This window comes from Eretmochelys imbricata, chromosome 15 (genome assembly GCF_965152235.1).
Source record: "Eretmochelys imbricata isolate rEreImb1 chromosome 15, rEreImb1.hap1, whole genome shotgun sequence".
Classification (NCBI taxonomy): domain Eukaryota; kingdom Metazoa; phylum Chordata; order Testudines; family Cheloniidae; genus Eretmochelys; species Eretmochelys imbricata.
The window spans coordinates 19,954,808-19,977,500 of record NC_135586.1 but is presented as its reverse complement, the minus strand read 5'-3'; the positions used below and the strand labels follow the sequence as shown (position 1 = coordinate 19,977,500).

The 22,693-nt window shown below is 48.4% G+C and overlaps 2 protein-coding genes across 7 annotated transcripts in view; both read left to right on the top strand.

The window, feature by feature from the left end:
• Window positions 1-3,014, top strand: part of EP400 (E1A binding protein p400) — a 64,246-nt gene extending 61,232 nt beyond the window's left edge. For all 6 annotated transcript variants that reach the window (XM_077834700.1, XM_077834697.1, XM_077834698.1 and 3 more), the window contains one exon: window positions 534-3,014. In XM_077834700.1, coding sequence (XP_077690826.1) covers window positions 534-806 — 273 coding nt within the window. In that variant the 3' untranslated portion in view covers window positions 807-3,014. The remainder of the gene's footprint in view (window positions 1-533) is intronic.
• Window positions 3,015-4,437: 1,423 nt separating this feature from the next.
• NOC4L (nucleolar complex associated 4 homolog) lies at window positions 4,438-22,036 on the top strand. Its single transcript, XM_077834920.1, has 15 exons — window positions 4,438-4,572; window positions 7,131-7,251; window positions 8,612-8,718; window positions 9,190-9,297; window positions 9,536-9,685; window positions 10,513-10,612; window positions 11,413-11,447; window positions 11,532-11,582; window positions 12,145-12,256; window positions 13,099-13,159; window positions 14,330-14,440; window positions 15,891-16,054; window positions 17,384-17,466; window positions 19,041-19,154; window positions 19,878-22,036. Exons 1-15 carry the CDS (start codon window positions 4,462-4,464, stop codon window positions 19,992-19,994), a joined length of 1,545 nt encoding a protein of 514 aa, XP_077691046.1. The 5' UTR covers window positions 4,438-4,461; the 3' UTR covers window positions 19,995-22,036.
• The last annotated feature ends 657 nt before the right edge of the window (window positions 22,037-22,693 follow it).

Below are 22,693 nucleotides of genomic sequence, written 5' to 3'. Positions count from 1 at the left end.
TCCCTCACTCAAGTGGGGATAGAGACTGCCTGCTGTAGCCCCCCTGTCCCCACTGCCTTCTTTAAAGATGGGCAAGGGACCTCCAGTGGCTTTACCCACAATGGCTGATGCTTTTCCCTTGATCTCTTCCAACCCCTCTCCTCTCCTCCCTGCTTTCCTTCACCTGAAGGAAACAACAGTATTGGAATGTTTGACTATCCAATGACCATATCCTCCCCACCTCTCTTGTGGGGGGCGAAGGGAGAATGCTCTCTGACCCACTGCAAGAAGGCTGGGTGATAATTATCTTGGCTTTTAGCTGGAATGCACAGGGCTACAGGTACCCTGTCTCCTTTCCTTACTGCAAATGGAAGAGGTAGTGCGGTGTGTGTGCCCAAAAACTGTCTACTGTGATTGGTTCGCCTGCCTGTCAGTCAGAAGTAAGAACATCCAACCAAGTAAACTGCTGTACTGTGGTGCAGAATACTAATGAAGAACTCTATGTATTTAATACTGAACCACGTTTTCATCTCCTGTCACCTGCATATTTTTAGGTTCAGGCTCAGCCCCAAACTGTGACACTGTCTCAGACGACTGCAGGTCAACAACAAGTCCAAGTGATTCCAGCAACAACTGCTACAGCTCAAGTGGTCCAGCAGAAACTGATACAGCAGCAAGTTGTGACAACAGCATCTCCCCAAATTCAGGCCCCAGGTGTACAGAACCCAGCCCAGGCACCAGCAACGTCCGAAGCCCAAAACCAGCAAGCAAAAGTGCAAATGAGGACGCCTACTGTCAGATTGAAGGCACCCACCAAACCTAGTTGAACTAATGATTAAATTGAAATAAGCATGGATATACCACGTTTTGTGTTTGCTAAGCCATGGCAACGTGGGCAGGTTCTCTGCAGATCTCCATCCAAATGAAGATAAATCCCTTTCATTTTTTAACAGAAGGATTTTGGCGGTGGACATTTGACATGGAAACTCTCAAAACAAAACAAACAAAAAAAACTTCAGAAAATACTCATAAAGTTTATACAAGGCGCATTCTGCCCCAGCAGAAAGGTCTTATTTTCTGTGCTTGTTCAAACCATACGATGCAAATGTTATTTACATTTAATTTCTGCCTAGCTTCACAAAAAATGGTGATATCCCTTAAATGTTGGTAAAGTTCATCCATGTAATATATTGTATAACTGCCAATAAGAATATGCAGTCCTCTGCTGTAATGTGTATGAGCGTTTAATATCCATTGCAAAGCCATACCAAGAACTAAGTGTGACTTGTGTAGCAGAGTGCTTTCCACCTGGCTGTGAAAGCTATTCATGTGGTTCTCACCTGAGGTGATCATCCCTCAGAAGAACCAATTATATTTGACGTTCTCCCTGCAGAGTTTAGCCAATAAATGTGAAAATTTGTAAGTATCTGTAATTAAAAAGAAAAGAACCATGTTTCATCCTCCATTTTTGTAAGTCTTTTAAAATGTTTGTTAGTAGTTCTGTGTACAGTTTATTGAAGCACCCAACCTGTGCGCTCACTCTCATACTTCACTTTAAAATAATGGATATTCTAGGCATGTGCTGAATACTGTATTGATAGTAGATGTGTATTAAAGTGTACCCCTTTTTTTTGTAAAAGAATTGTTTAATTGGTATCTCTAAACAAATGGCCCTTAGTTGTTTCTTATGGGACTTCCAAATCGGAAAATCGTGAACAGATGGAGTTTAATACATCAGTTTAATTCTGCTTTTGCAACATGTTTAAATATTCAGTACTTTCTACTCATCTTTCAGCTTGGGGGAGTGGGGAATAGAAAATGTAAATCTAAGACTAATTCTTCAATTGTGTAAAGAATAAGATCTAACTTTTGTACTATTCTTTTACTAAAGCTAATGATGAATGTATCTTCAGGTGGGTATTTTGGATGCCTCTTCCTCCACATCAGTTTGCCTTATTGTTATCAAACAAACGAGGAAAAAGCTTCATAGAACTGGGCGGGGGGAAATGCTGCAAAAGCCTGTTTGACAGCACTAAGAGAGGATTCAAAAAGCTCTTGGATGAATAGATTTGTTTTACTTTGGCCACAAAACTGCAGGACACAGACATGAAATTCAATGAAAATGGTAATATTCCATTTCTGAAAATTGATTTTTTTAAAAAAAGATTCCCCCCCTCCCCATTCTGTAATCTTTTCAATATTTTAGGAGGGGAGTCTAATTAAAAAGGAAAAAGCATATGTATATCTTTTGTTCTGATTTCTATAGATATACAGTTATTCGTATCAAACAGTAGCACAAATGGCTTAAATAAGAGAATTCACAAGCAGCTCCTCTGTTTTAAGTAGGAAATATGTCATCAGTTAAGATCCAGAATATAAACACTGGGGTCAGGCAGCGTTCCTGATTTTTTATCTTTTTTTAATCTCATCACTTCTTTTCTCCTGCATCTTACTATTTTCCTGGACTCCCAAGTTGTAGAATTTTTTTTACTAAGTTCGTACATGAGCAAACTAGCGAACAATTTTTTAGATTCCCCTGATTGCACCTGAGCCAGGGCCATTAGCTAATCTTTATTAGCAGCTCTGCAACACAAACTAATAGAGCTGGCAGTGGAATAGTTAAAATGCAATGACAACAGGATAACAGACAGCATGTACAGTATATTGTTTCTCATCCAAAAGTATTGCCTAGAAGTAGTACGCCCCATTTTACTTTCAAGTGTTCAGCTCTTATGTACTTGAAAGGGGGAACACTTCCAACAGTTGGGAAAAAACTGCTGACTACATCAATGTGCTGGTCTAAAGGGTCTAAGAGGCAGCGTCTAAAGAGGCAATTTTTTTTTTATTGTTAAGGTCAGTTAATGAAGATTAAAATCAGATTTTTTTTTCTTTGTCACTCTCCCAAGAAGGTGTTAGAAAGTCAATCTACCTGTAAATACTTTATGAACATAAATATTTGTACTTGATCAGTAGGATTGTAAGGAATAGTGATGTATCCTACCTGAAGGTGTAATAAAGTGTACATTTTTATAACACATCTGTCATTTCAGTACTTTGTAGGGTAAATAATGTTCAATACACTTTCACTGGTTTTTTTTGTTAAAATGCGTAGGGCATTGGCTTTTAAAAGTAACTAACTGACTGCTATCAGAATGCAGCTGTGTTAGTCTGTATCTGCAAAAAGAACAGGAGTACTTGTGGCATCTTAGAGACTAACAAATTTAGTCTAGCATAAGCTTTTGTGGGCTACAACTCACTCCATTGGATGCCTAGAATGGAACATATAGTACAGGGCATTGCTGGCACATGGTGGCATATGTCACATTGGTAGCTGTGCACATGATACATGCCCCTCTGCCATGTACATTGGTCAAAGCGGACAGTCTCTATGCAAAAGAATAAATGGACACAAATCTGACACCAGGAATCATAACATTCAAAAACCGGTAGGAGAACACTTCAACCTCTCTGGCCACTCAGTAAAAGATTTAAGGGTGGCAATTTTGCAACAGAAAAGCTTCAAAAACAAACTCCAGCGAGAAACTGCTGAGCTTGAATTAATATGCAAACTAGATACCATTAACTTGGGTTTGAATAGACTGGGAGTGGCTGTGTCATTACACATATTTAATCTGTTTCCCTAAATTAAGTATCCTCACACCTTCTTCTCAACTGTCTAAATGGGCCATCTTGACTATCACTACAAAAGTTTTTTTCTCCTGCTGATAATAGCTCACGTTAATTAATTAGCCTCTTTCAGTTTGTATGGCAACTTCCACCTTCTCTCTCTCTGTGTGTGTGTGTGTGTGTATATATATATATATATGCAATCTTCTTAGTATATTTTCTATTCTATGCATCCGATGAAGTGGCCTGTAGCCCACGAAAGCTTATGCTCTAATGAATGTGTTAGTCTCTAAGGTGCCACAAGTCCTCTTGTTCTTTTTTACTGACTGCTAGTAATTTGCTCTTGGGAGGGAAAAGACATTTTTGTCCATGGGTTTGCCTGTTTTTTTTTTTTAAATGTTAACTCGGACTGGCAGAATTAATGCATGTAAAAATTAACACTGATGTTTATAATCCAAATCGGGATGTTTACCTGCAGGGAGAGGATTGACTCCAGGAGCTGGGGCTTTAAGGATGATAATCAGGGTGAGACTCCTGATAAAATCATGGCTGTTTGCAGCGGGCTGCTGCCCCCTGGCCCTGGGGCCGGGGGTGCAGGGCGATGGGAGGGGGCCGCCGCCGCTATGGGGCTCGGGGTGCATGGGGGGCTTCTGCCATGTGGTGTGGGGGCTGCTCGGGGTACGCGGGGGGGGGCCGCCTCCCGGCGGGGGCGGGCCGAGGGACCAGCGCAGCCCGCCGCGGCTCGGCCCGGGGCGGGGACTCGGCTCCGCCGGGCCGCGCTTCCCGTGGCTGCCGCCGGGGGCAGGGCGGGCCGGGGGGTGGCGGCTGCGTCCGCACACGTGGGGCGGCCCCGCCATGGCGCAGCCCGGGCAGAGCGCGGCCGCCGCGCTGGCCTCCAGCCTGGAGTCGGTGCTGCGGAGCCGGGGCAGCGCCAACCGCGTCTTCGAGATCCTGGAGCTGCTGCAGGCGAGCGGGGCGGGGGGCCGGCAGCGGCGCGGGGAGCTGGGGCAGCGGACTGGGGGTCAGCAGCAATGGCGGGACAGTGAGGGGACCTGGGGTTGCGATGGGGGCTGGGTCTGTGGCAAGGGAGAGTCGGGGACTAGGAGTCAGAGGCAGGTGGGGGCTGGCAGTAGGGGGCTGGGGGGGGGACTAGGAGTCAGAGGCAGGTGGGGGCTGGCAGTAGGGGGCTGTGGGGGGGACTAGGAGTCAGAGGCAGGTGGGGGCTGGCAGTAGGGGGCTGGGGGGGGGACTAGGAGTCAGAGGCAGGTGGGGGCTGGCAGTAGGGGGCTGGGGGGGACTAGGAGTCAGAGGCAGGTGGGGGCTGGCAGTAGGGGGCTGGGGGGGACTAGGAGTCAGAGGCGGGTGGGGGGTGGCAGTAGGGGGCTGGGGGGGACTAGGAGTCAGAGGCTGGTGGGGGGTGGCAGTAGGCGGCTTGGGGGGTGGGGCTAGGAGTCAGAGGCAGGTGGGAGGTGGCAGTAGGGAGCTGGGGGGGGACTAGGAGTCAGCAGCAGGTGGGGGGTGGCAGTAGGGAGCTGGGGGGGGACTAGGAGTCAGAGGCAGGTGGGGGGTGGCAGTAGGGAGCTGGGGGGGACTAGGAGTCAGAGGCAGGTGGGGGGTGGCAGTAGGCAGCTTGGGGGGTGGGGCTAGGAGTCAGAGGCAGGTGGGAGGTGGCAGTAGGGGGCTGGGGGGGTGAGAGAAGGAGTCGGAGGCAGTGGTAGTAGGGAGCTGGGGGGGGACTAGGAGTCAGAGGCAGGTGGGGGGTGGCAGTAGGGGGCTGGGGGGACTAGGAGTCAGAGGCAGGTGGGGGGTGGCAGTAGGGGGCTGGGGGGACTAGGAGTCAGAGGCAGGTGGGGGTGGCAGTAGGGGGCTGGGGGGACTAGGAGTCAGAGGCAGGTGGGGGTGGCAGTAGGGGGCTGGGGGGACTAGGAGTCAGAGGCAGGTGGGGGGTGGCAGTAGGCGGCTTGGGGGGTGGGGCTAGGAGTCAGAGGCAGGTGGGAGGTGGCAGTAGGGGGCTGGGGGGGTGAGAGAAGGAGTCAGAGGCAGGTGGGGGGTGGCAGTAGGGAGCTGGGGGGGGACTAGGAGTCAGAGGCGGGTGGGGGGTTGGCAGTAGGGGGCTGGGGGGACTAGGAGTCAGGCAGGTGGGGGGATGGCAGTAGGGGGTGGGGGAGTTGGGACTAGGAGTCAGAGGCAGGTGGGGGGTGGCAGTAGGGGGCTGGGGGGACTAGGAGTCAGAGGCGGGTGGGGGGTGGCAGTAGGGGCCTGGGGGGGACTAGGAGTCAGAGGTGGGTGGGGGGTTGGCAGTAGGGAGCTGGGGGGGGACTAGGAGTCAGAGGGAGGTGGGGGGTGGCAGTAGGGAGCTGGGGGGGACTAGGAGTCAGAGGGAGGTGGGGGGTGGCAGTAGGGAGCTGGGGGGACTAGGAGTCAGCGGCAGGTGGGGGGTGGCAGTAGGGGGCTGGGAGGGACTAGGAGTCAGCAGCAGGTGGGGGGTGGCAGTAGGGGGCTGTGGGGACTAGGAGTCAGAGGCGGGTGGGGGGTGGCAGTAGGGGCCTGGGGGGGACTAGGAGTCAGAGGCGGGTGGGGGGTTGGCAGTAGGGAGCTGGGGAGGGACTAGGAGTCAGAGGCGGGTGGGGGGTTGGCAGTAGGGGGCTGGGAGGGACTAGGAGTCAGAGGCGGGTGGGGGGTTGGCAGTAGGGGGCTGGGAGGGACTAGGAGTCAGAGGCAGATGGGGGGTTGGCAGTAGGGGGCTGGGGGGGGGACTAGGAGTCAGAGGCAGGTGGGGGGTGGCAGTAGGGGGCTGGGGGGACTAGGAGTCAGAGGCAGGTGGGGGGTGGCAGTAGGGGGCTGGGGGGACTAGGAGTCAGAGGCAGGTGGGGGGTGGCAGTAGGGGGCTGGGGGGACTAGGAGTCAGAGGCAGGTGGGGGGTGGCAGTAGGGGGCTGGGGGGACTAGGAGTCAGAGGCAGGTGGGGGAGTTGGGACTAGGAGTCAGAGGCGGGTGGGGGAGTTGGGAGTAGGAGTCAGAGGCAGGTGAGGGTGGCAGTAGGGGACTGGGGGGACTAGGAGTCAGAGGCAGGTGGGAGTAGGAGTCAGAGGCGGGTGGGGGGTTGGCAGTAGAGGGCTGGGAGGGACTAGGAGTCAGAGGCAGATGGGGGGTGGCAGTAGGGGGTTGGGGGACTAGGAGTCAGAGGCAGGTGGGGGGTGGCAATAGGGGGCTGGGACTAGGAGTCGGAGGCAGTGGGGGCAGGGGCGGTTGGGCTGGTGGCACAAGGAGTCAGAGGCAGTTGCGGGGGTGGCAGTAGGGGGCTGGGGTTGGGACTAGGAGTCAGAGGCAGTTGTGAGGGCAATGGGGGGCAATGTCAAAGGCATGGGGGGGCTTTGCAGACTGCCATGCCAGAGGGTAGGGGGTGGGGGAGTTGGGACTAGGAGTCAGAGCTTGGTCAGCCCCGATGGGAAGGTTTCGTGCTGTCTTCATCTCCCCACCTCTCTCTCTGCGGACCAGCTCTCTGACCTTGCTGCTCTCCCCCAGGCGGAGGAGGCGGACGTCGTCCTTTGCGCCATCAGAACCTGCAGCCGGCTGTTCGGGGCGCTGCTGGAGCGGGGGGAGCTGTTTGTAGGCCAGCTGCCGGAAGAAGAGACCTCTCTCAGAGGTAAGCGAGCGGCTGCCTGGCTGGTCTCTGTGGCTCTTGGAATACCCTGCCCACGTGCTTGTGTGGCCCCAGTTCCCAGCATTATCCTGTAGCGGCCTTGATAAATTTCCACTTTCATCAGAGCAGGTTAAATCTCCCAACACCCCTGAGGGTGAGAGGAGCCGGTAAAGCCTGGTCCACAGAGAGGTCTTGTACCAGTTTAACTAGGGAATGTCTGTACTACACAGGTTTCAGAGTAACAGCCGTGTTAGTCTGTAATCGCAAAAAGAAAAGGAGGACTTGTGGCACCTTAGAGACTAACCAATTTATTTGAGCATAAGCTTTCGTGAGCTACAGCTCACTTCATCGGATGCATACTGTGGAAACCGCAGAAGACATTGTATACACAGAGACCATAAAACAATACCTCCTCCTACCCCACTCTCCTGCTGGTAATAGCTTATCTAAAGTGATCATCAAGTTGGGCCATTTCCAGCACAAATCCAGGTTTTCTACTACACAGCGTATTCTGGCTTAACCCTTTAGTGTAGATGCAGCCTGGGGCGCAGGAAACACCCCCCTCCCCCCCGCCCCCCAACAGCACTAGCTACATCAAGAAAGGTTTGGTTGGCAGAACTGTGTTGGTCAAGAATGGTTTTTTCACACCCCTGACTTAACATACCTATACCACTATAACTGTCAAGTGTAGACCAAGCCTTAGAAATGAAAGTCCTTAAACCAGTGCAACTCCCTAGTGTGGACGTGGTCCTACCACACTGATATCAGCATTAGCATAACTGCATTCATTATAGGGGACTGCACTGATTTAACAAGATCTGTTTCTAAATTGCTATAGTGAAATCAGTCCCAGATATCAGTAAAGAATAAGTCCTAAATCTTAGTCACCACTTGGAAAGGATGAGCTTGTAGCAAAAGCACCTGACTTGGAGCCAGGAGATCTGGATTCTGTTCCCTGGTCTGGCACAGACTTTCCTGTGCGACCTTGGGCCAGTCACTTCACCTATCTGCATGGCAGCTTGCTAATTAAAATGGGGATAAGGCTTCCTTATCCCACAGGGTAGACTGAGGCTTAACATTAATGCACTTTGAGATCCTCAGATAGAAGATGCCAGAGATTCAAGTATTACAAATGGATAAATTGAGGCCTAAGGGGGTTGTAACTTGCTTAAGCTCACTGATTGAGTTAGTTCCTGAACAAAGGATGGAACATGCCTCGTAATGCTGTTACCAGCTGTAACCCTTAGACTGCTCCCCTCCCTGAGCAGGACTATCAGGAACCACATTAACTTCTCTAATTTGCTCCATTTCAGTCATGCTCACTGGCATTCAGAAGCCTCTCGCTTTGTATTTTGCCCTTCAGATAACTACAGTGCAGAAGAGAAGTATAAAATATGGATGAGGCATCGTTATAACAGCTGTGTCAACTGTTTGGTGGAGCTGATGAGCCATGAGTCTTTTCAGGTCAAGGTAAGTTTTGTTAGTTTAATAATATGCTGCCTTGTGCCAGGTGTCCCTTCCAGAGCTTGCAAAATTGGCAGGAATAATACTTAGATGGGATGCTTTTGAGGTGAACACAGGGGAAGATATTTGCTTCAACAGGTTACTTCTCCAGGGACGTGCTGCCCACCGCTTCCTGCAGCGCCCATTAGCTGGGAACAGTGAACTGCAGCCACTGGGAGCTGCAGGGCCTGGGCCTGCAGATGGTCAACATCAGCAGAATGTCTTGTGGCCTGCAATCAGATTAGCCTGATGAGCCGCAGATGGCCCACCACTGTCATAAAGACTTTTTGCCTTCCTCCCTCAAACAGCACTTCCAGTGCTATCATATAAAGTTGGGACTTCTGTTGTTGTCCTATCATCATATTCATCCTGACTAGAGTGAGCATCCCTAAGGTTTATTGTGGGTTTTTTTAAATCTCTCTTTTGTCTCCTTTAAAGGAATTATCACTCACTACCCTTATGAAGTTTGTTGACTTGGAAGGGAAAAACCCTTTGGTCAAAGCAGAATGGAAGGGGAGTTTCCGTTTTCCTCGTGAGCTTTTAAAAGTGAGTAGCAGGACTTAGAAGTTGTTGTTGTCGTCAACTATTTTGTGTCATGCACAAAACCTAAACATTGGGGACATAATGTTCATGCTCAGAGGCCATAGAAGACTAGGCACTGACTTTCTGATGCTCTCTGAGATAAGAGGTCTGGGGTAGCTCATGGCTAACAAAAATATCTCTGCTAGTGTTTGTAAATAATAAATATTGACATGCTGCTTTTTTTTCCAAAACCCTTTGCTAGTTAGTTGTGAAGAACTTGATCCCTTGTGAAGAGGACTCTTCACTCCTGATTTCACGTTTCCAAGAATACCTGGAGTATGATGACATTCGCTACTTTGTGATGAAGGCTGTTGCTGAAAATATTGGACAAGTCATGCAGAAGACAAAAGAGGTGATTTGAATCTTCTAGTTGAAGTGGGTCTGGGTACCCCTCAGTTTGGAAGCTGCAACTTCTAGGTGAAGTGAGTGTCTGGGGTTCTCCAGCCATACTGCATATCGTTTATCTCAGTGGTTTGAGCATTGGTCTGCTAAACCCAGGGTTGTGAGTTTAATCCTTGAGGGGGCCATTTAGGGATCTGGGGCAAAAATTGGGGATTGGTTCTGCTTTGAGCAGGGGGTTGGACTAGATGACCTCCTGAGATTCTGTGATACCTGGAATGCCCTTCATGGTCCCAGTGTTGGTGTCTGAGACCTAGAGAGAGACGTGTGCTCCTTTGCGTGCCATGAGCTCTTTCCTATTTTCTTTGTATGCCAGGTTTACGGAACGCCGTCCTCAGTTTTAACTAGGCATAGGCCAAGAGGAATGTTTTTCTGGATTACTTTGCATAACCTCCTTGATTGGGTATTGTGTTCTGATTTATCCAAACCTGAGCAATCTGAAAGGCTCAGATAGAAGGTTTTGATTTTCGCTTCATTCTCTAGTGGGCAAACGCAGTCAGTTTGTTATTTCTGTCATCAGCAGTCAAGTTTTTGTTTTGTAAAACAAGCGTTAGTTCAGACTCAGGTTTTATATTAGACAAACCAGCAAAATTTAAGACTGGGAGAGTTTGTAAGAACGATTCTAATGTTGATTTGTCTCTGATTCTAACATCCAGAGCTTTGTGTTAATTTTTTTTTTCTAGTTAAATGCTATCATTGCGTGTAAAATGGACTAATGTGTAAGTCACTGATCCTTTGTGCAACTCTTACTTATGCATGTGCTTTTTCCCCCATCTCCAGGTTCCGCTTCCAATTTACCAGCAGAATGTCTTTTCCCTCATTTCATCAATGAGCATGCCAAGCAAACAGAATGAGGTGGTCAATTTCATGGTAAAGCAAGGTAGTGGACTTTGTAGTGTTGATATTAGCTTCATGTGATGGCCTGTGAGTAGAGGGGGAAAGCATGCTTTAGTGAGTTCTAACAAGCAAACGCTCTTATGTGATTAGAATGACACCAAATGTAACAAAATCCAACTTCTGCAATGCAGAACTTTAAAACCAAGTATTCTACACACTCATGACCATGTATTTAAAATAGAAAACTTTCTACAGTCCTTTTTTAAAACTGCTTTTGAGGATCTACCCTCGTCTGCTGCCCTGGATCACCTTTTATGGAGGTATCTCCAGCTGCTAATTGAGAGAGATGCTCTTGAGGAAAGACAAACCATGGTGGTGCGGGAGCTCTAGTGAGAGATTGTTTATAAACAAGCTTTGAAACATCCAAACCTGCTTCAAATCGGGCAAAATGTGCATGGTTGGTGATGGTCACTTTAATTGGCGTTTATTCCTCCTTTCCATCCATCACTCTTTAACCAAGATGGCCTTGGCAAGCCTAGAGTCTCATTAGCTCAGAAGTTTTTTCCTTCTATATTTTTGATCAAAGTGCAATGACATGAGAAAATCGTACTTTGTTTAACTCCTCTGTGCTTAAATCTGCATGAGAACAATTTGATTAGTGCTGTCTGAAGTGAAAAGCTTTTCAAATGTCCACAGCTCCATGTAGATTCAGCCTGAAATAAAACTGAACTCAGTTTTGCTTGGCTCACTGTAATAATTACGGTGTAGCTATTTGGAAAGGTATCGGTTTTTGGTCATTTCAAGTTAATTATTTGTCCTGCTTTTTTCCCCACCCTTAAACAGCTAATCAGGAAGAATGGAAGGTATCACAGCTAAAGGTAACACTTCATTTGATAATTGGCAGAGTTGAACTTTTTCTTCATCAGTATGTTTAGCTCAGTGTTTACATTTTTTGTTTTCAGGAGCATAAGCGAGCCTTTGAAAGGATGTGGCTTGGCTTTCTTAAACACAAGGTGAGTGTGAGCTGGCCTTTATTGCTTTAATCTAGCCTTATCTAACTCTTGCTGCTATTCCAGTCCTGGAATTTTCTGCAAATCGTCCATGCAACTTAACACACTTGGCAATGTGAACAGATGCCCTGGGGGACTGGATAAGAGCAGACACATTCACTTTTGCTTGTGATTTGGGTTTAGATGCTGAATTGAGGCCACCTCTGTTGCATTGCTCCACCCACCCACTCATAAACCCGAAATGTTTTTCATTAATATCAGCCCCATGTCACCCTATAGAGTTCCTCTCCCTGTTTGATACCTACACCCTTAAAAGAACGGAAGCCAGCTCTCCTATCCTGCTGTGGGCCTTGACCCAGCAAGTCACTCTGTGAGAACAGAGCCCTGCACAGAGTGTCATCGATTTCACAGGGGGTCTCTGCAGGCACAGGATCGGGACCTTTGTCTCTGAACTATGCTATATCTGTCCAGCCCTTTCCAGTTCTAGCCTTTAATTAATTGTTGTTTCTCTTCTCTGAATTCTTCTCTGGAACAAGTGTTTAATGTGATGTTTCCATCTTCACAGCTACCCACCAGCCTTTACAAAAAGGTTCTTGTAATTTTGCATGACTCTATCCTGCCTCACCTGAATGAACCCACCCTTATGATAGACTTCCTGACAGTCGCCTATGACATAGGTGGGTAAAGAAATAGGCTTCTGTGAATCTTGGGGGATGACAAAGGACTGATGGTGCTGCTGCGTCTTTCTTTACAGTATGGTATGGGCTGAGAAAGCCACATCCCCTCAGCCTTTTCGGGGGATGATTTAAAGAGAGATCCATCTGGCTGATTCAGTAGGGGTGTGTTGCTTTTGCCTGGAAGGGAAACAACCTTGAGGAAAGCAGGGAAAATAGGTAAAACTTCAGGAGCTTTGAGGGTGAGGTAAAGAGAAATAAACCAAATTGGTTGCCAGTACCTATTGTGTTCTGAGAAGTAACTTTTCATTCTGGTTCTTTGTATGTAAGAAGATTCTGCTCAGAGCTTTAGATCGAGGCATGTACCAGAAAGATCTCTTAAACCACAGAGTTCAATCAATACTGTTGTGAAACAAGATAAGCTTCCACCTTGGCCATGTTTAAATATAAGATGCACCACTTTCCTGCGGAACTGTTAATTCCAAGGCAATCTCTTTGTCTCCAGACATTGCCCTCATGGGGGGGATTAGGCCAGCGTTACAGTACCTCTTTCAGCTCCTATCTCTTTGTGGATGTATCCTTTTAACTAGAGCTAAAATCAGTCAGTAGCAAAAAGCTCTTTAAGTGATTTGTGAGTCTCTGGAAGCCTTTAGTTGAATTCATATCCATTGAATTTTACAGCCAGTCATTACACTGGGGGGTTTCACATAGGTTAATTGCTTCAGTTTCTAGGGCTCTGAATTTTGTCCCCCTTCAGGGTCTGTTTCCGTTAATGTTTGCTACAGAGACCAGTGATGACTTGTCGGCTTTGCTAGACCTTACTATCCCACTTCGCTCTTTTATAGGTGGAGCAATCAGTCTTCTAGCCTTAAATGGGCTATTTGTTCTGATTCATCAGCATAACCTGTAAGTAAAAAAGAATGTCATCTTGTTTAAAGGGGAAAGTGTTTTGTTTGAGTAGAGTTTTGCGGTTCCTTCTTTATATATAAAAGGGACTGACATGGATTCCCCAGTTCCCTGTGCTCTAAAAACCCCCTCATTAAAAAGCAAAGTACTGCAGGGTTCTGCACTAGGGTTCAGCCCATTGGGGGTTGGGCTCTTTTAATAATCTGGCCCTTACTTTAAATGCCTAAATGGAAACGGAATCCCTCTGAACGTGTGAGTGCAGAGCCCTTGAAAATCTAGTACCACTTGTGCAAAACGCTGCAGTTCTCATAAGGACACTGCAGGATTTGGGGCTGTTACTAGAGAATATTGCAATATGTTTTAATAAGGCGTGGGTCACACCCTTGGAGCTGGTTGTAGCTAGCATCAGTGAGATCTGGGACACATTTTACAGCAGGTAGTGTATGGGTTTGAGCTGAAAAGTTCCCAGTTGTGACTTAATCCCTGAGAGGGGGAGAAAAGGAGGCTAGATGCTTGTGTGTGTTGTAGGATGGGGTGAATTTGCTCTGCACTTGTTTCACTGTGTGTTCTCTATGGTTGTAAATCACCCCTGAATAGGCATCAGCCCTGCTGCCACCCCCACCACCTGCTGCTCCATGAATGAGTTCACTTTCCTTTTTGAGGTGTCCTTTGTTCCACGACCTGTCTCTCTGTCTCTTCACATCTGAGCCTTGGTGACTTTGGCCATCTCAGTCCACTTCCTTGGTCCCCGTTGCCTTGCCAGCAGTTTGGGCAAGGGGTGAATGGGCATGAAGACCTAATTGCCCCTCCAGGAAAAGGTGAAGTCACGTTAGCAGTGAGTGGGAGCTTACACTCCCTCTGTCAGTGATCCTGAGCCATTGTCATCAAGGGGAGCTTTGCCATTGACATCAGTGGGAGTCGCTCAAGCCAGTGAGAACTCCAGGCACCAAAGCTGTCCGGGCAGCATTTACCAAAAGCACAAAACTCACCTTACAATTTTTTTTGATGGCTGGAGAGAGGAGCCTCCATCTGGCCGCTCAGTTGAAAGAGGCCAAATGAGGGTGCTCTAGAGAAGGGGACAGGGTCTGAGTTTAGGTTATAAGAGTGACAGTGTGCCTCTGAGTCACTTACAAATCAAGTATTTGCACGTCTGTTTGCTTTTTCTAACAGGGAGTATCCCGACTTTTACAAAAAGCTGTACAGCCTCTTAGACGCCTCCATATACCACGTGAAGTACCGAGCCCGGTTTTTCCATTTAGCTGATTTATTTTTGTCTTCATCGTAAGTACCTTTTTTGATATTATATGACCAGTTATTCCCCCCTCTTCCCCCCTTCCCCCCCCGCGTTTCTGTCCAACCAGAGACTGCCCTTGAACAATCCTCTGTGCGTGCTGACTAAATGTATTTTGCTCTGTCTGTAGGATCAGATTCTTGTTAGCCTCATGTAGGAAACTGAGCTTGAGAACGTGACTTAGTCTTGTTCCCTCATTTTGCACATGCAGAATTTTTGAAGATTTGTCATATGTATGAATAGAGGAAAAAGGGAAAAGAGCGGTTGTGTATCTAAATGTTATCGGCAGTCCCTTATGAGCTCATGCTGCTCTGCAAGTCAGTTGGCTGCTGTTTTAAACCAGTAACTGGAAATGGAGAGGAAACACCATTCTCAACATGGCTTTAGTAGCAAGTGTGCAATTCAGGAGTAACATACAGAGCACATGCAAGGTTTTACAGGCCTTGGGCTGTAAAGCCATTGAGAAGTTGCTGGCCTTTTGTACAAAGGGGTTCAACAGCCTGTCTTAACACTGTCAGTTCAGTGCATGGAAAGAAGAAGTTGGACAAACAACCTGCTGATTTGAAGCTATATTTCTATCCCTATACTGCAGCGATGACACAAACCAAGAGTAACAGAGTTTGTGATTTACCACTAGAAAATCTGTGTGAATTTGTGTGTGTGTTAGGCCACAAGACTGAGTAGCTGTAACTCAGCTGTAACTCAATCCTAGCTCTCCTGTCCCAGAGGAAGTGTCTAGATTGGCTGATGGGTGCTGTAAAATGGAATTGGTTAGTAAAAACAAGGAAAACGCTCATACGCTTATCGGGCATTGCAGACAGGTTTGGTCTTCATTGGCAGTTGGAACACTGGCCTTAGTCCTAAAGATGTTTCATGAATGTATCACCATGGCCTGTGTACCAATCTCTCTCTCTCTCACTCACACCCCCACCCCCCTTCATTTAAAGAACATTATTGAGGTTACAAAGTCAAGCACTCACAATTTAGCAAATTCCTGTACAAATTACCACATGCAAAGCTACGAGTCAATTTCTTCTGGAAATGTCCATAAAGAGATGCCACAGATGCAGATCAAAAAATTGCAGGGGGCGGGGAGAACAGGGGATACACAAGAGTTGATCAGAGATCAGTGAAATTTGAGATTCTAGGCATGGCTCAGAAATGGCTGTGGATGGCGATGAGGTGCACAGCTCATTGACTTTCACTGGGGCTTGGGTGCCAGGCTCCAATTAAATGAAAAGGTTAAATTTTTTTCTTGTAGCATCTTTACATTGGACAGTCCAAGGTGGTCATATCAGCATGAAAGACGTGCTGTCAGCGACGGCCTGTGTTGTGTCTGGATTAGATTTTTAGGAGCCACATGCTGCAGAGTTGCTTGCTAGAGCGCTAGCTAAGGCTTTGACACTCGCATATCTTCTTGGTCTCTCTTGTTTCCAATAGGCACTTGCCAGCATACCTGGTGGCAGCATTCATAAAGCGCCTCTCTAGGTTGGCCCTCACCGCTCCTCCCCAGGCTTTGCTCATGGTCATTCCCTTCATCTGCAATCTCTTCCGGAGGCACCCAGCTTGCAAGGTTCTTGTGCACAGACCCGGCGGGCCTGAAGGTAATAGGGGAACGGAGAGGAGGCTTGCAGTGCTCTACGAAGCATTCACAAAGGGGCCAATCCACCAGCTGGGGAAGGTGAAATCCCATCTCCGGGTCCCTTCCTGGGGTTTTATTAACAAAGATTCAGAGTAGTCTCACTGTCCCTTGTTTGTCTCCAGGATTTCACAGTTCTCATGGCCCATCTACCAAAGCTCCCCAGTCCCCTCCAGCCAGCTGTTGCTCCTTGCTGGTGTCTTCCTCTCAGTCACTCCCACCCAGCAGAGGCACAGAGCTTCTGCTAGGTCCTTCCCTGGTGCTAGGACTCCCTATCTGTTCTTCTGCCTCAGAGGCAGGAAGCCCTGTTTGAGAATGTCTGCAGGGCTCATGGCTAGAGGCAGGCATGTGGACCTGCTACGACAGCTCCCAGTTTGAGTGCGCTCAGGGACTGACACATCCCCACACATACCCCTAATAGCACTGTGGTGCCGGAATGTGTATTTTAAAAAGAACCAGTAAATCTAGAAACCAAAGGGTTGTGGAGGAGGGGATGGTAAGTAAATCCCTTGTGCTGAGATCTAGCTGCTAAACCTGCCATTCTTTAGGTTTCCATCTAAATAAATGCTTTCAGAGGATGTCTGTGTGGATGGATATGTGGATGCGCAACTGATGGTTTTTGGTACCCAAGTTGAGATGCTTCAAAGGGCCTGATTTTCAGAGGTGGCTGCTTGGCACTTTCTGGACATTGGGTTTCAAATTGGTCACACACAATCACTAGTCACTTGAAAATGTTCACGTCTGTAGGTGTGTTAAGTCGTTTTAATCTCTTTCTTGGATGCCTTGGGGCAGACTTTATTGTGCTCAATATAAAGAATGAAAATTTATTTTGGATATGAATAAATGTGCTCAGTCTTTCCTTAGTTCCCAGTATTTCTCCCTCCAGGTTGTCTTAACAGCCTCCAGGGTCTTTATTGCCTTTTCCGTGAACTGCTTGAGGATGGTTTTGAACAACATGAGTGACAAGCTGGGGTTGTGAGAGACTCCTGTCTTCACTTCAAACCATTCTGGCATCGTGCCTCCAGTTCTCACAGTTACCTCCTGGACTTGTTACAGTTCAGCAGAATTAGCCACTGTTTGGAGTGCGAGCAGCCCTGAGGTCTGCCAGGTCACATCAGTGCAGGCTTATTCTTCAACCGCAGGCGTGTCGGTTATGGTTTCTTATCCCAGTCTAGCTGTGGCTGTTGCTCTCTCTTTCTGCCGTGTGTCCCTGGTGGTGTGTGTATCCCCATACAGGGAAGCTATTAGTTGTGCATTATAGATGTTCCGATTAATCTCTCTTTCTTTCTCTCAGATCTGTCAGAAGATCCATACATTATGGATGAGGAAGAGCCGTCCGAAAGCAGGGCTTTGGAGAGCTCGCTGTGGGAGCTACAGGTAAGTCCTCTAATAACCTGACTGGTGCAGGACACAGGGCACCCTCCTGCCCCCCTTCTTTGCTCACCTCCCCTTCGCTGCATGACTTTACAGTGGGAGGTGTTACTTAAAGGAACGTGGTTGGAAATGAGATGACTTCCTGGCCAGTGTCCTGCTTGCATTACGATAGGAACTGGGGGGGCAAGAGGCAAATTATTTCACGTGCACAAAAGCTGGGCTGCATTTCTGTGGAGGAAATGATCCCCAAGTGCAAGTCTGTCTGGCCACACAGCCAGAAGCACACAGTTGGCTGTAGAGAGCAGCAAATATCTTGCACTGAATACGTAAGACATTAGGGCCGGGGATAAAAATGATCCCACTAAACTAGGGGTGGGCAAACTTTTTGGCCTGAGGGTCACATTGGGGTACAAAACTGTATGGAGGGCTGGGTAGGGAAGGCTGTGCCTCCCCAAACAGCTTGGGCCCCCGCCCCCTGACTGCCCCCCTCAGAACCCTTGACCCATCCAACGCCCCCTGCTCCATGTCCCCTGACCATCCCCTCCTGGGACCCCCGGGACCTCACCCCCATCTAACCCCCCACCCCGTCCCCCAGAACCTCTGCCCTATCCCACCGTCCCCCCCCACCCCGTCCCAACTGCCCCCCCAGAACCTCTGCCCCATCCAACTGCCCCCTGTCCCCTGACTGCCCCCCAGAACTCCCTGCCCCTTATCCAACTCGCCGGCCCCCTTACCGCCCAGCCAGAGCTACACACGCTGCCGCTCTGCCCTGCAGGAGCGCGCAGCCCCGCCGCCCAGGGCGCTGCCTGCATGGTGGCGTGGCTGCCACGGGGGGGAGGGGTCGGGGGCTAGCCTCTCCGGCCGGGAGCTCAGGGGCCGGGCAGGACGGTCCCGCGGGCCATAGTTTGCCCACCTCTGCACTAAACCCTTGTGGAGTTTAATTGGGATGAATCCAGTTGGGCTCCGTGGAACTGAAAATCTGGAGGAGGTTATTCCCTTCCGCCTTTTCTTTGCATTCTCCCGTCAGAGTCTAGCAGGAGTAGAATGCATTAAATTCTGGGTGGTGGCTCTAAAACGCTACAGCGAGGTTACGATTTCCCGATTCAATTCTGTGGGGCTTTTGCCTAAGGGAGTAAGCCTGCAGGAAGCTATGATTGTGGGAGCCGGACCTTGGTTGTGATGGACACAGGTGGTGCCCTGTAGTTCTCTCTAGTCAGTCCCTGCCTATGCTAACCAGTGTCCCTACGCAGGGTCTCCCTGGATTAAGGGGCTGCTGACCACATGACAGGAGGCTGGATTTCTAGATGCTCTGCATCGATGCTGAAGGTGGGAAGAGCAGCAGATCCATCACTGTTACTCAGGCAATAAGGCCCCAAACTTCCAGGGTATTTGGGTGCCTAACTCCCATGGGTATTAGACACCTAAATACCTTTGAGGATGTGGGCCTTAGTCAGACTAAGCTGGTGCTGTAACTGATCAGCAGAGGGTCAGATGCCAGCAGTGGGGGTGGGGATGCCCGATGGACTCGTCTCGCCAGCTCCTGATTATAGAACGTACCATTCTTCTTGGTGTTTCAGACCCTTCAGAACCACTATCACCCTGATGTGTCCCAAGCAGCTGCCGTTGTGAACCAGTCGCTGTCTGAACTGGAGGATGACATATCTGAGCTCCTGGAGCTATCTGCCTATGAGGTAGGGTTGTTCACTCTGTGTGTGTTCGAACACTAATAATGGATGGGGGCTCGGGTTAGATCAGGTCCTGCAGGGGCTAGCCATGGGCTGCACCGCCTGCTGTCCAGGGTGAATGGGTAGCCAACCTCTGGGAGGAGCTACGCTCTGTTCCACCTGCCAGGTGGGAGGGATGTAGGAGTGGGAGGCTGTGACGGCAGCAGGGCCTGATTACACCAGCCAACTTGTTGCTAGTTTAATACTCGTTTGCCAGCTCTAGTTTGTCCTGGAGAAATCCCAGCTACCAAAATATTTCCCCCTCCCACCTTCTCGTATTGGAGCCCGTTGCAGCCGCCGTGAGGCAGAGGAGCTGCCCAGAGCTCTGAGCACCACGTCGGCCCCTTGTTAGGGCTTAAGTGCCTGGGCCTTTGCACTGGGGGTGAATTTTGTCTTCCGTGCAATGCTTGATGCTGCCTTCACCTTGTTCCTTGTGCGGTGGGCTAAAGGGTGCAGCTCCTTTAAACCGCCGTCTGCTTCCGGGCTGCTCCTTTAAAAAACTATTTCTTTTTCCCCCCATTGTCACATAACCAAAAAGACCTCGAGAATCCCTGGCTTTCCCCTTTTCTGCTCTGGGTGTGGGGATCAATGTCTGGCCTTGCATGTCTGGAATCTGTATTGCCAAAAAAATTCCCCTTTTGCTACAGAGTTCTAATGACACCCCAAACACGTTTGACTTTGTTTAAATAGCTTTTCGATAGAGAGCTAAAGAAAAAAGCCACCGGCGTGCCCCTGGAGTTTGAACAAGTGAGAGGATTGTTTGGCAAGAAAAACGATCTCTTTGCAGAGCATTTTGCATTGGAATGATGCTGCCTTTCGGTAATACACGTTTCTTTACGGCTGACTGACGGTGGAAGACACACCCAGCTGATTCATGAGTATTTCCATTGAGGTTTGGCTGTGAAATCCAAGTCGATGGTTGGACTAGTTGAGATGCTCCTCTGACCTTTGTCAGCATCCACAAATAGACTCTACCATCTCTTCCTCATAGCAGATTCCTTGTTTCTCACTGGCCTCCCTTTTGCATTTTATCTTCATCCCTGCCTGGGGTTAGAAAGAAACTGTCTCTGTGGGCAGTTATTCCATAATTGTTCACTGCTAGGTTCTTGCACCTTCCTGTGAAGCGTCGGGTGTGGGTTATTGTCATTGACTGGAGACGGGGCTGGATGGACCTGATCAACTCTGGCAGTACACTCCTCACGTTGGCCTCTGGGTGTGTGAAGGTGAGGGGAGCGGGGGCCTGCTCAGCCCATTAGGCCTGGGTCCTGTCCAGGTTTCACTCCAGAGCTGGCTGCACTCTTGTGGTGGAAGAGTTGGTCCTGCTGCAGGTGATCTCAGTATATGGCTTGTAAACCGGTGTCAGGTGAATGACACTACAGCCATTATCGTCGACATATATTTGACAAACTTTAGCTAGTAAGAAACTAGTTTAATTGGAGAAGTATTATAAACTTTTACAGGTACTGGGTTTTGGCTCTACGTGCAGAGGCTGAAAGAACAGACTCAATTTCCAAAAGCAGCTGTTCACACACGACACCAACTAACTCCATCTACTGTGGTGGCAATGGGACCAAATTCTTGCATACACGTCAGTCACTTGGTACAAAGTTGTCTTAGCAGAACATTACCACAGGCTAAATCTCTCCTGCTTTGAACGTGAGCATACTCTTGGGGATTTCTCTGGCTAAATGCCTGGTCAAATTGCAGTGGGAGGCCATGCTGATCCTGGGTATTATCTCCCGAGTGCTGAGAGTTGGCTAAACATAGTTCCACTTACAACTTGGAGGAAGAGGAACGGAGCCAGTGGAAGCCTGAATGCCCGTTAGGATTTAAATAGTGTATTTTCACTGTTCGATGCAGCAAGGTGAATAGTTTGGTAAAGTCCCAGACTTGGATTTCCAGCAGTGATGCAGAAATTTCCTTTGCTGTTGACTTGTGTTTGAATCTTGAAGATATTGAGTGTGCAGCCATAGATCCAGCTATGCACATGCTTAACTTTAAACATGTGAGTAGTCTCCTTGAAATCAATGGGATCCAATGGTCTTTAACAAGTTGCTCTTGTCCAGTTAATTTTTAGCTTTGTCTTGCAACAATTTGAACAGAAAATGTTTCTCCATCTCCTGCAAGAAGCAGGTAAAAGGTGGGAGGACAGAAGTAGAAATCCCAGGGTCCTGCATAAATTGGGGCAGAATACATCCTATAATAGTGTCTTCTAGCTGTCCAGCTTTACATTTTCTCCAAGCTGTTAAGTGTGGAACAAATAGCAAATTACCAAGGGCCATATACAAGGAATTGAATAGATAATTTCTCTCGGTGGCTATGGGAGATATGATCCTACTTCCCAGAGTGCAGTGCTGAACCTATCTCCTGGGGTTGTTTGCTCTCCAGCACCTCTGCTGTTTTCACTTCAGATAAACTTCCAAAGGATTTGGCTGGGATATTCAAGGGATCTTTAGGGAATTACATGCTGAACTCGAGTTGAATTTCAGTAGGAGCTGGGCACCTGACTTCCTTAGGAAGCCCCCCGCCTTCATTATTGGCTTCTCACGTGCAAAGGCAGGAGTGTGATCTCAACCGGTCTCCTTGCCCTCGGCTCCCTGTCTTCTGATATCAGTGGAAGGGTGATACAGTGGTTGTGACGTTAGCCAGTGACTTAGGAGTTCTGGGTTCAAGCCCCCCACTGTGCCTCTCTTCCATATCTGTAAAAGGGGGGTGATAGCACTGCCCTACCTCACAGGGATGTTGTGAGGATCAGTACATTAATGATTGTGAGGTGCCCAGACACAACAGTCATGGGAGCCATGTAAGGACCTAAGATGTTCTTGAATAAACTTGTGTCGGATTTTTAACCTGACGTGTCCTTGATATGTTTTGTCTGAAATGTGTGACCTTTGCTACCCTCACTCGGTGTTATTGACCACTGTTAAAACGAGACCTGGCTGCGGAGCCTGATCTCTTATCTCCAGCTTCCTTCACCCGGACTTTGCCTTCACTGATGTGCACATGAAGATGAGCGCGGTGCAATCGTTTGAATTTCACTGCAGAGCTAATACTGGGCTTCTCCTGTTAGATCTTGTGATCGATGAGAGAGGGTCCCTTGTTTCAAATGATGACTAGAAGAATAAGAGTTGTTGGATGTGAGAATGTATGAAAGTGTAACCATTATTTGTAAGCATTTGTAATACAACTTCTGAGACTTCCAACCCTGGAGGGTGCTAGGAAAACCGATTGTATCCTCATCCCCAAATGGTTTGCTTCTCATTAATTCTGTGTGAGATCAGAAACCTGCAGGTGTAATATGGGCAGAACATTTAGGCATGGTTCACGCATTGTTGGGGGGGAAGCTGATATAACCCCAAGTGTGGATCTAAAGGTGCCTCCAACCAATATAACTTATTCCCTTTCTTGTGCAGGAACGAGCTATACCACTCAAAGCACTGTTCTAATCATAAAACCGTGTCTGTAGTAGAGGGGGTTGTATGTTTGCTCACAGCTTAGCACAATGG

Bases quoted from the DNA above. Each gene is read 5' to 3' on its own strand.
- NOC4L (XM_077834920.1), top strand. From the start codon at position 4,462: ATGGCGCAGCCCGGGCAGAGCGCGGCCGCCGCGCTGGCCTCCAGCCTG. The intron at 9,686-10,512 runs GTGATTTGAATC...CCCCATCTCCAG, and splicing joins TCATGCAGAAGACAAAAGAG to GTTCCGCTTCCAATTTACCA. The intron at 13,160-14,329 runs GTAAGTAAAAAA...TTTTTCTAACAG, and splicing joins CTGATTCATCAGCATAACCT to GGAGTATCCCGACTTTTACA.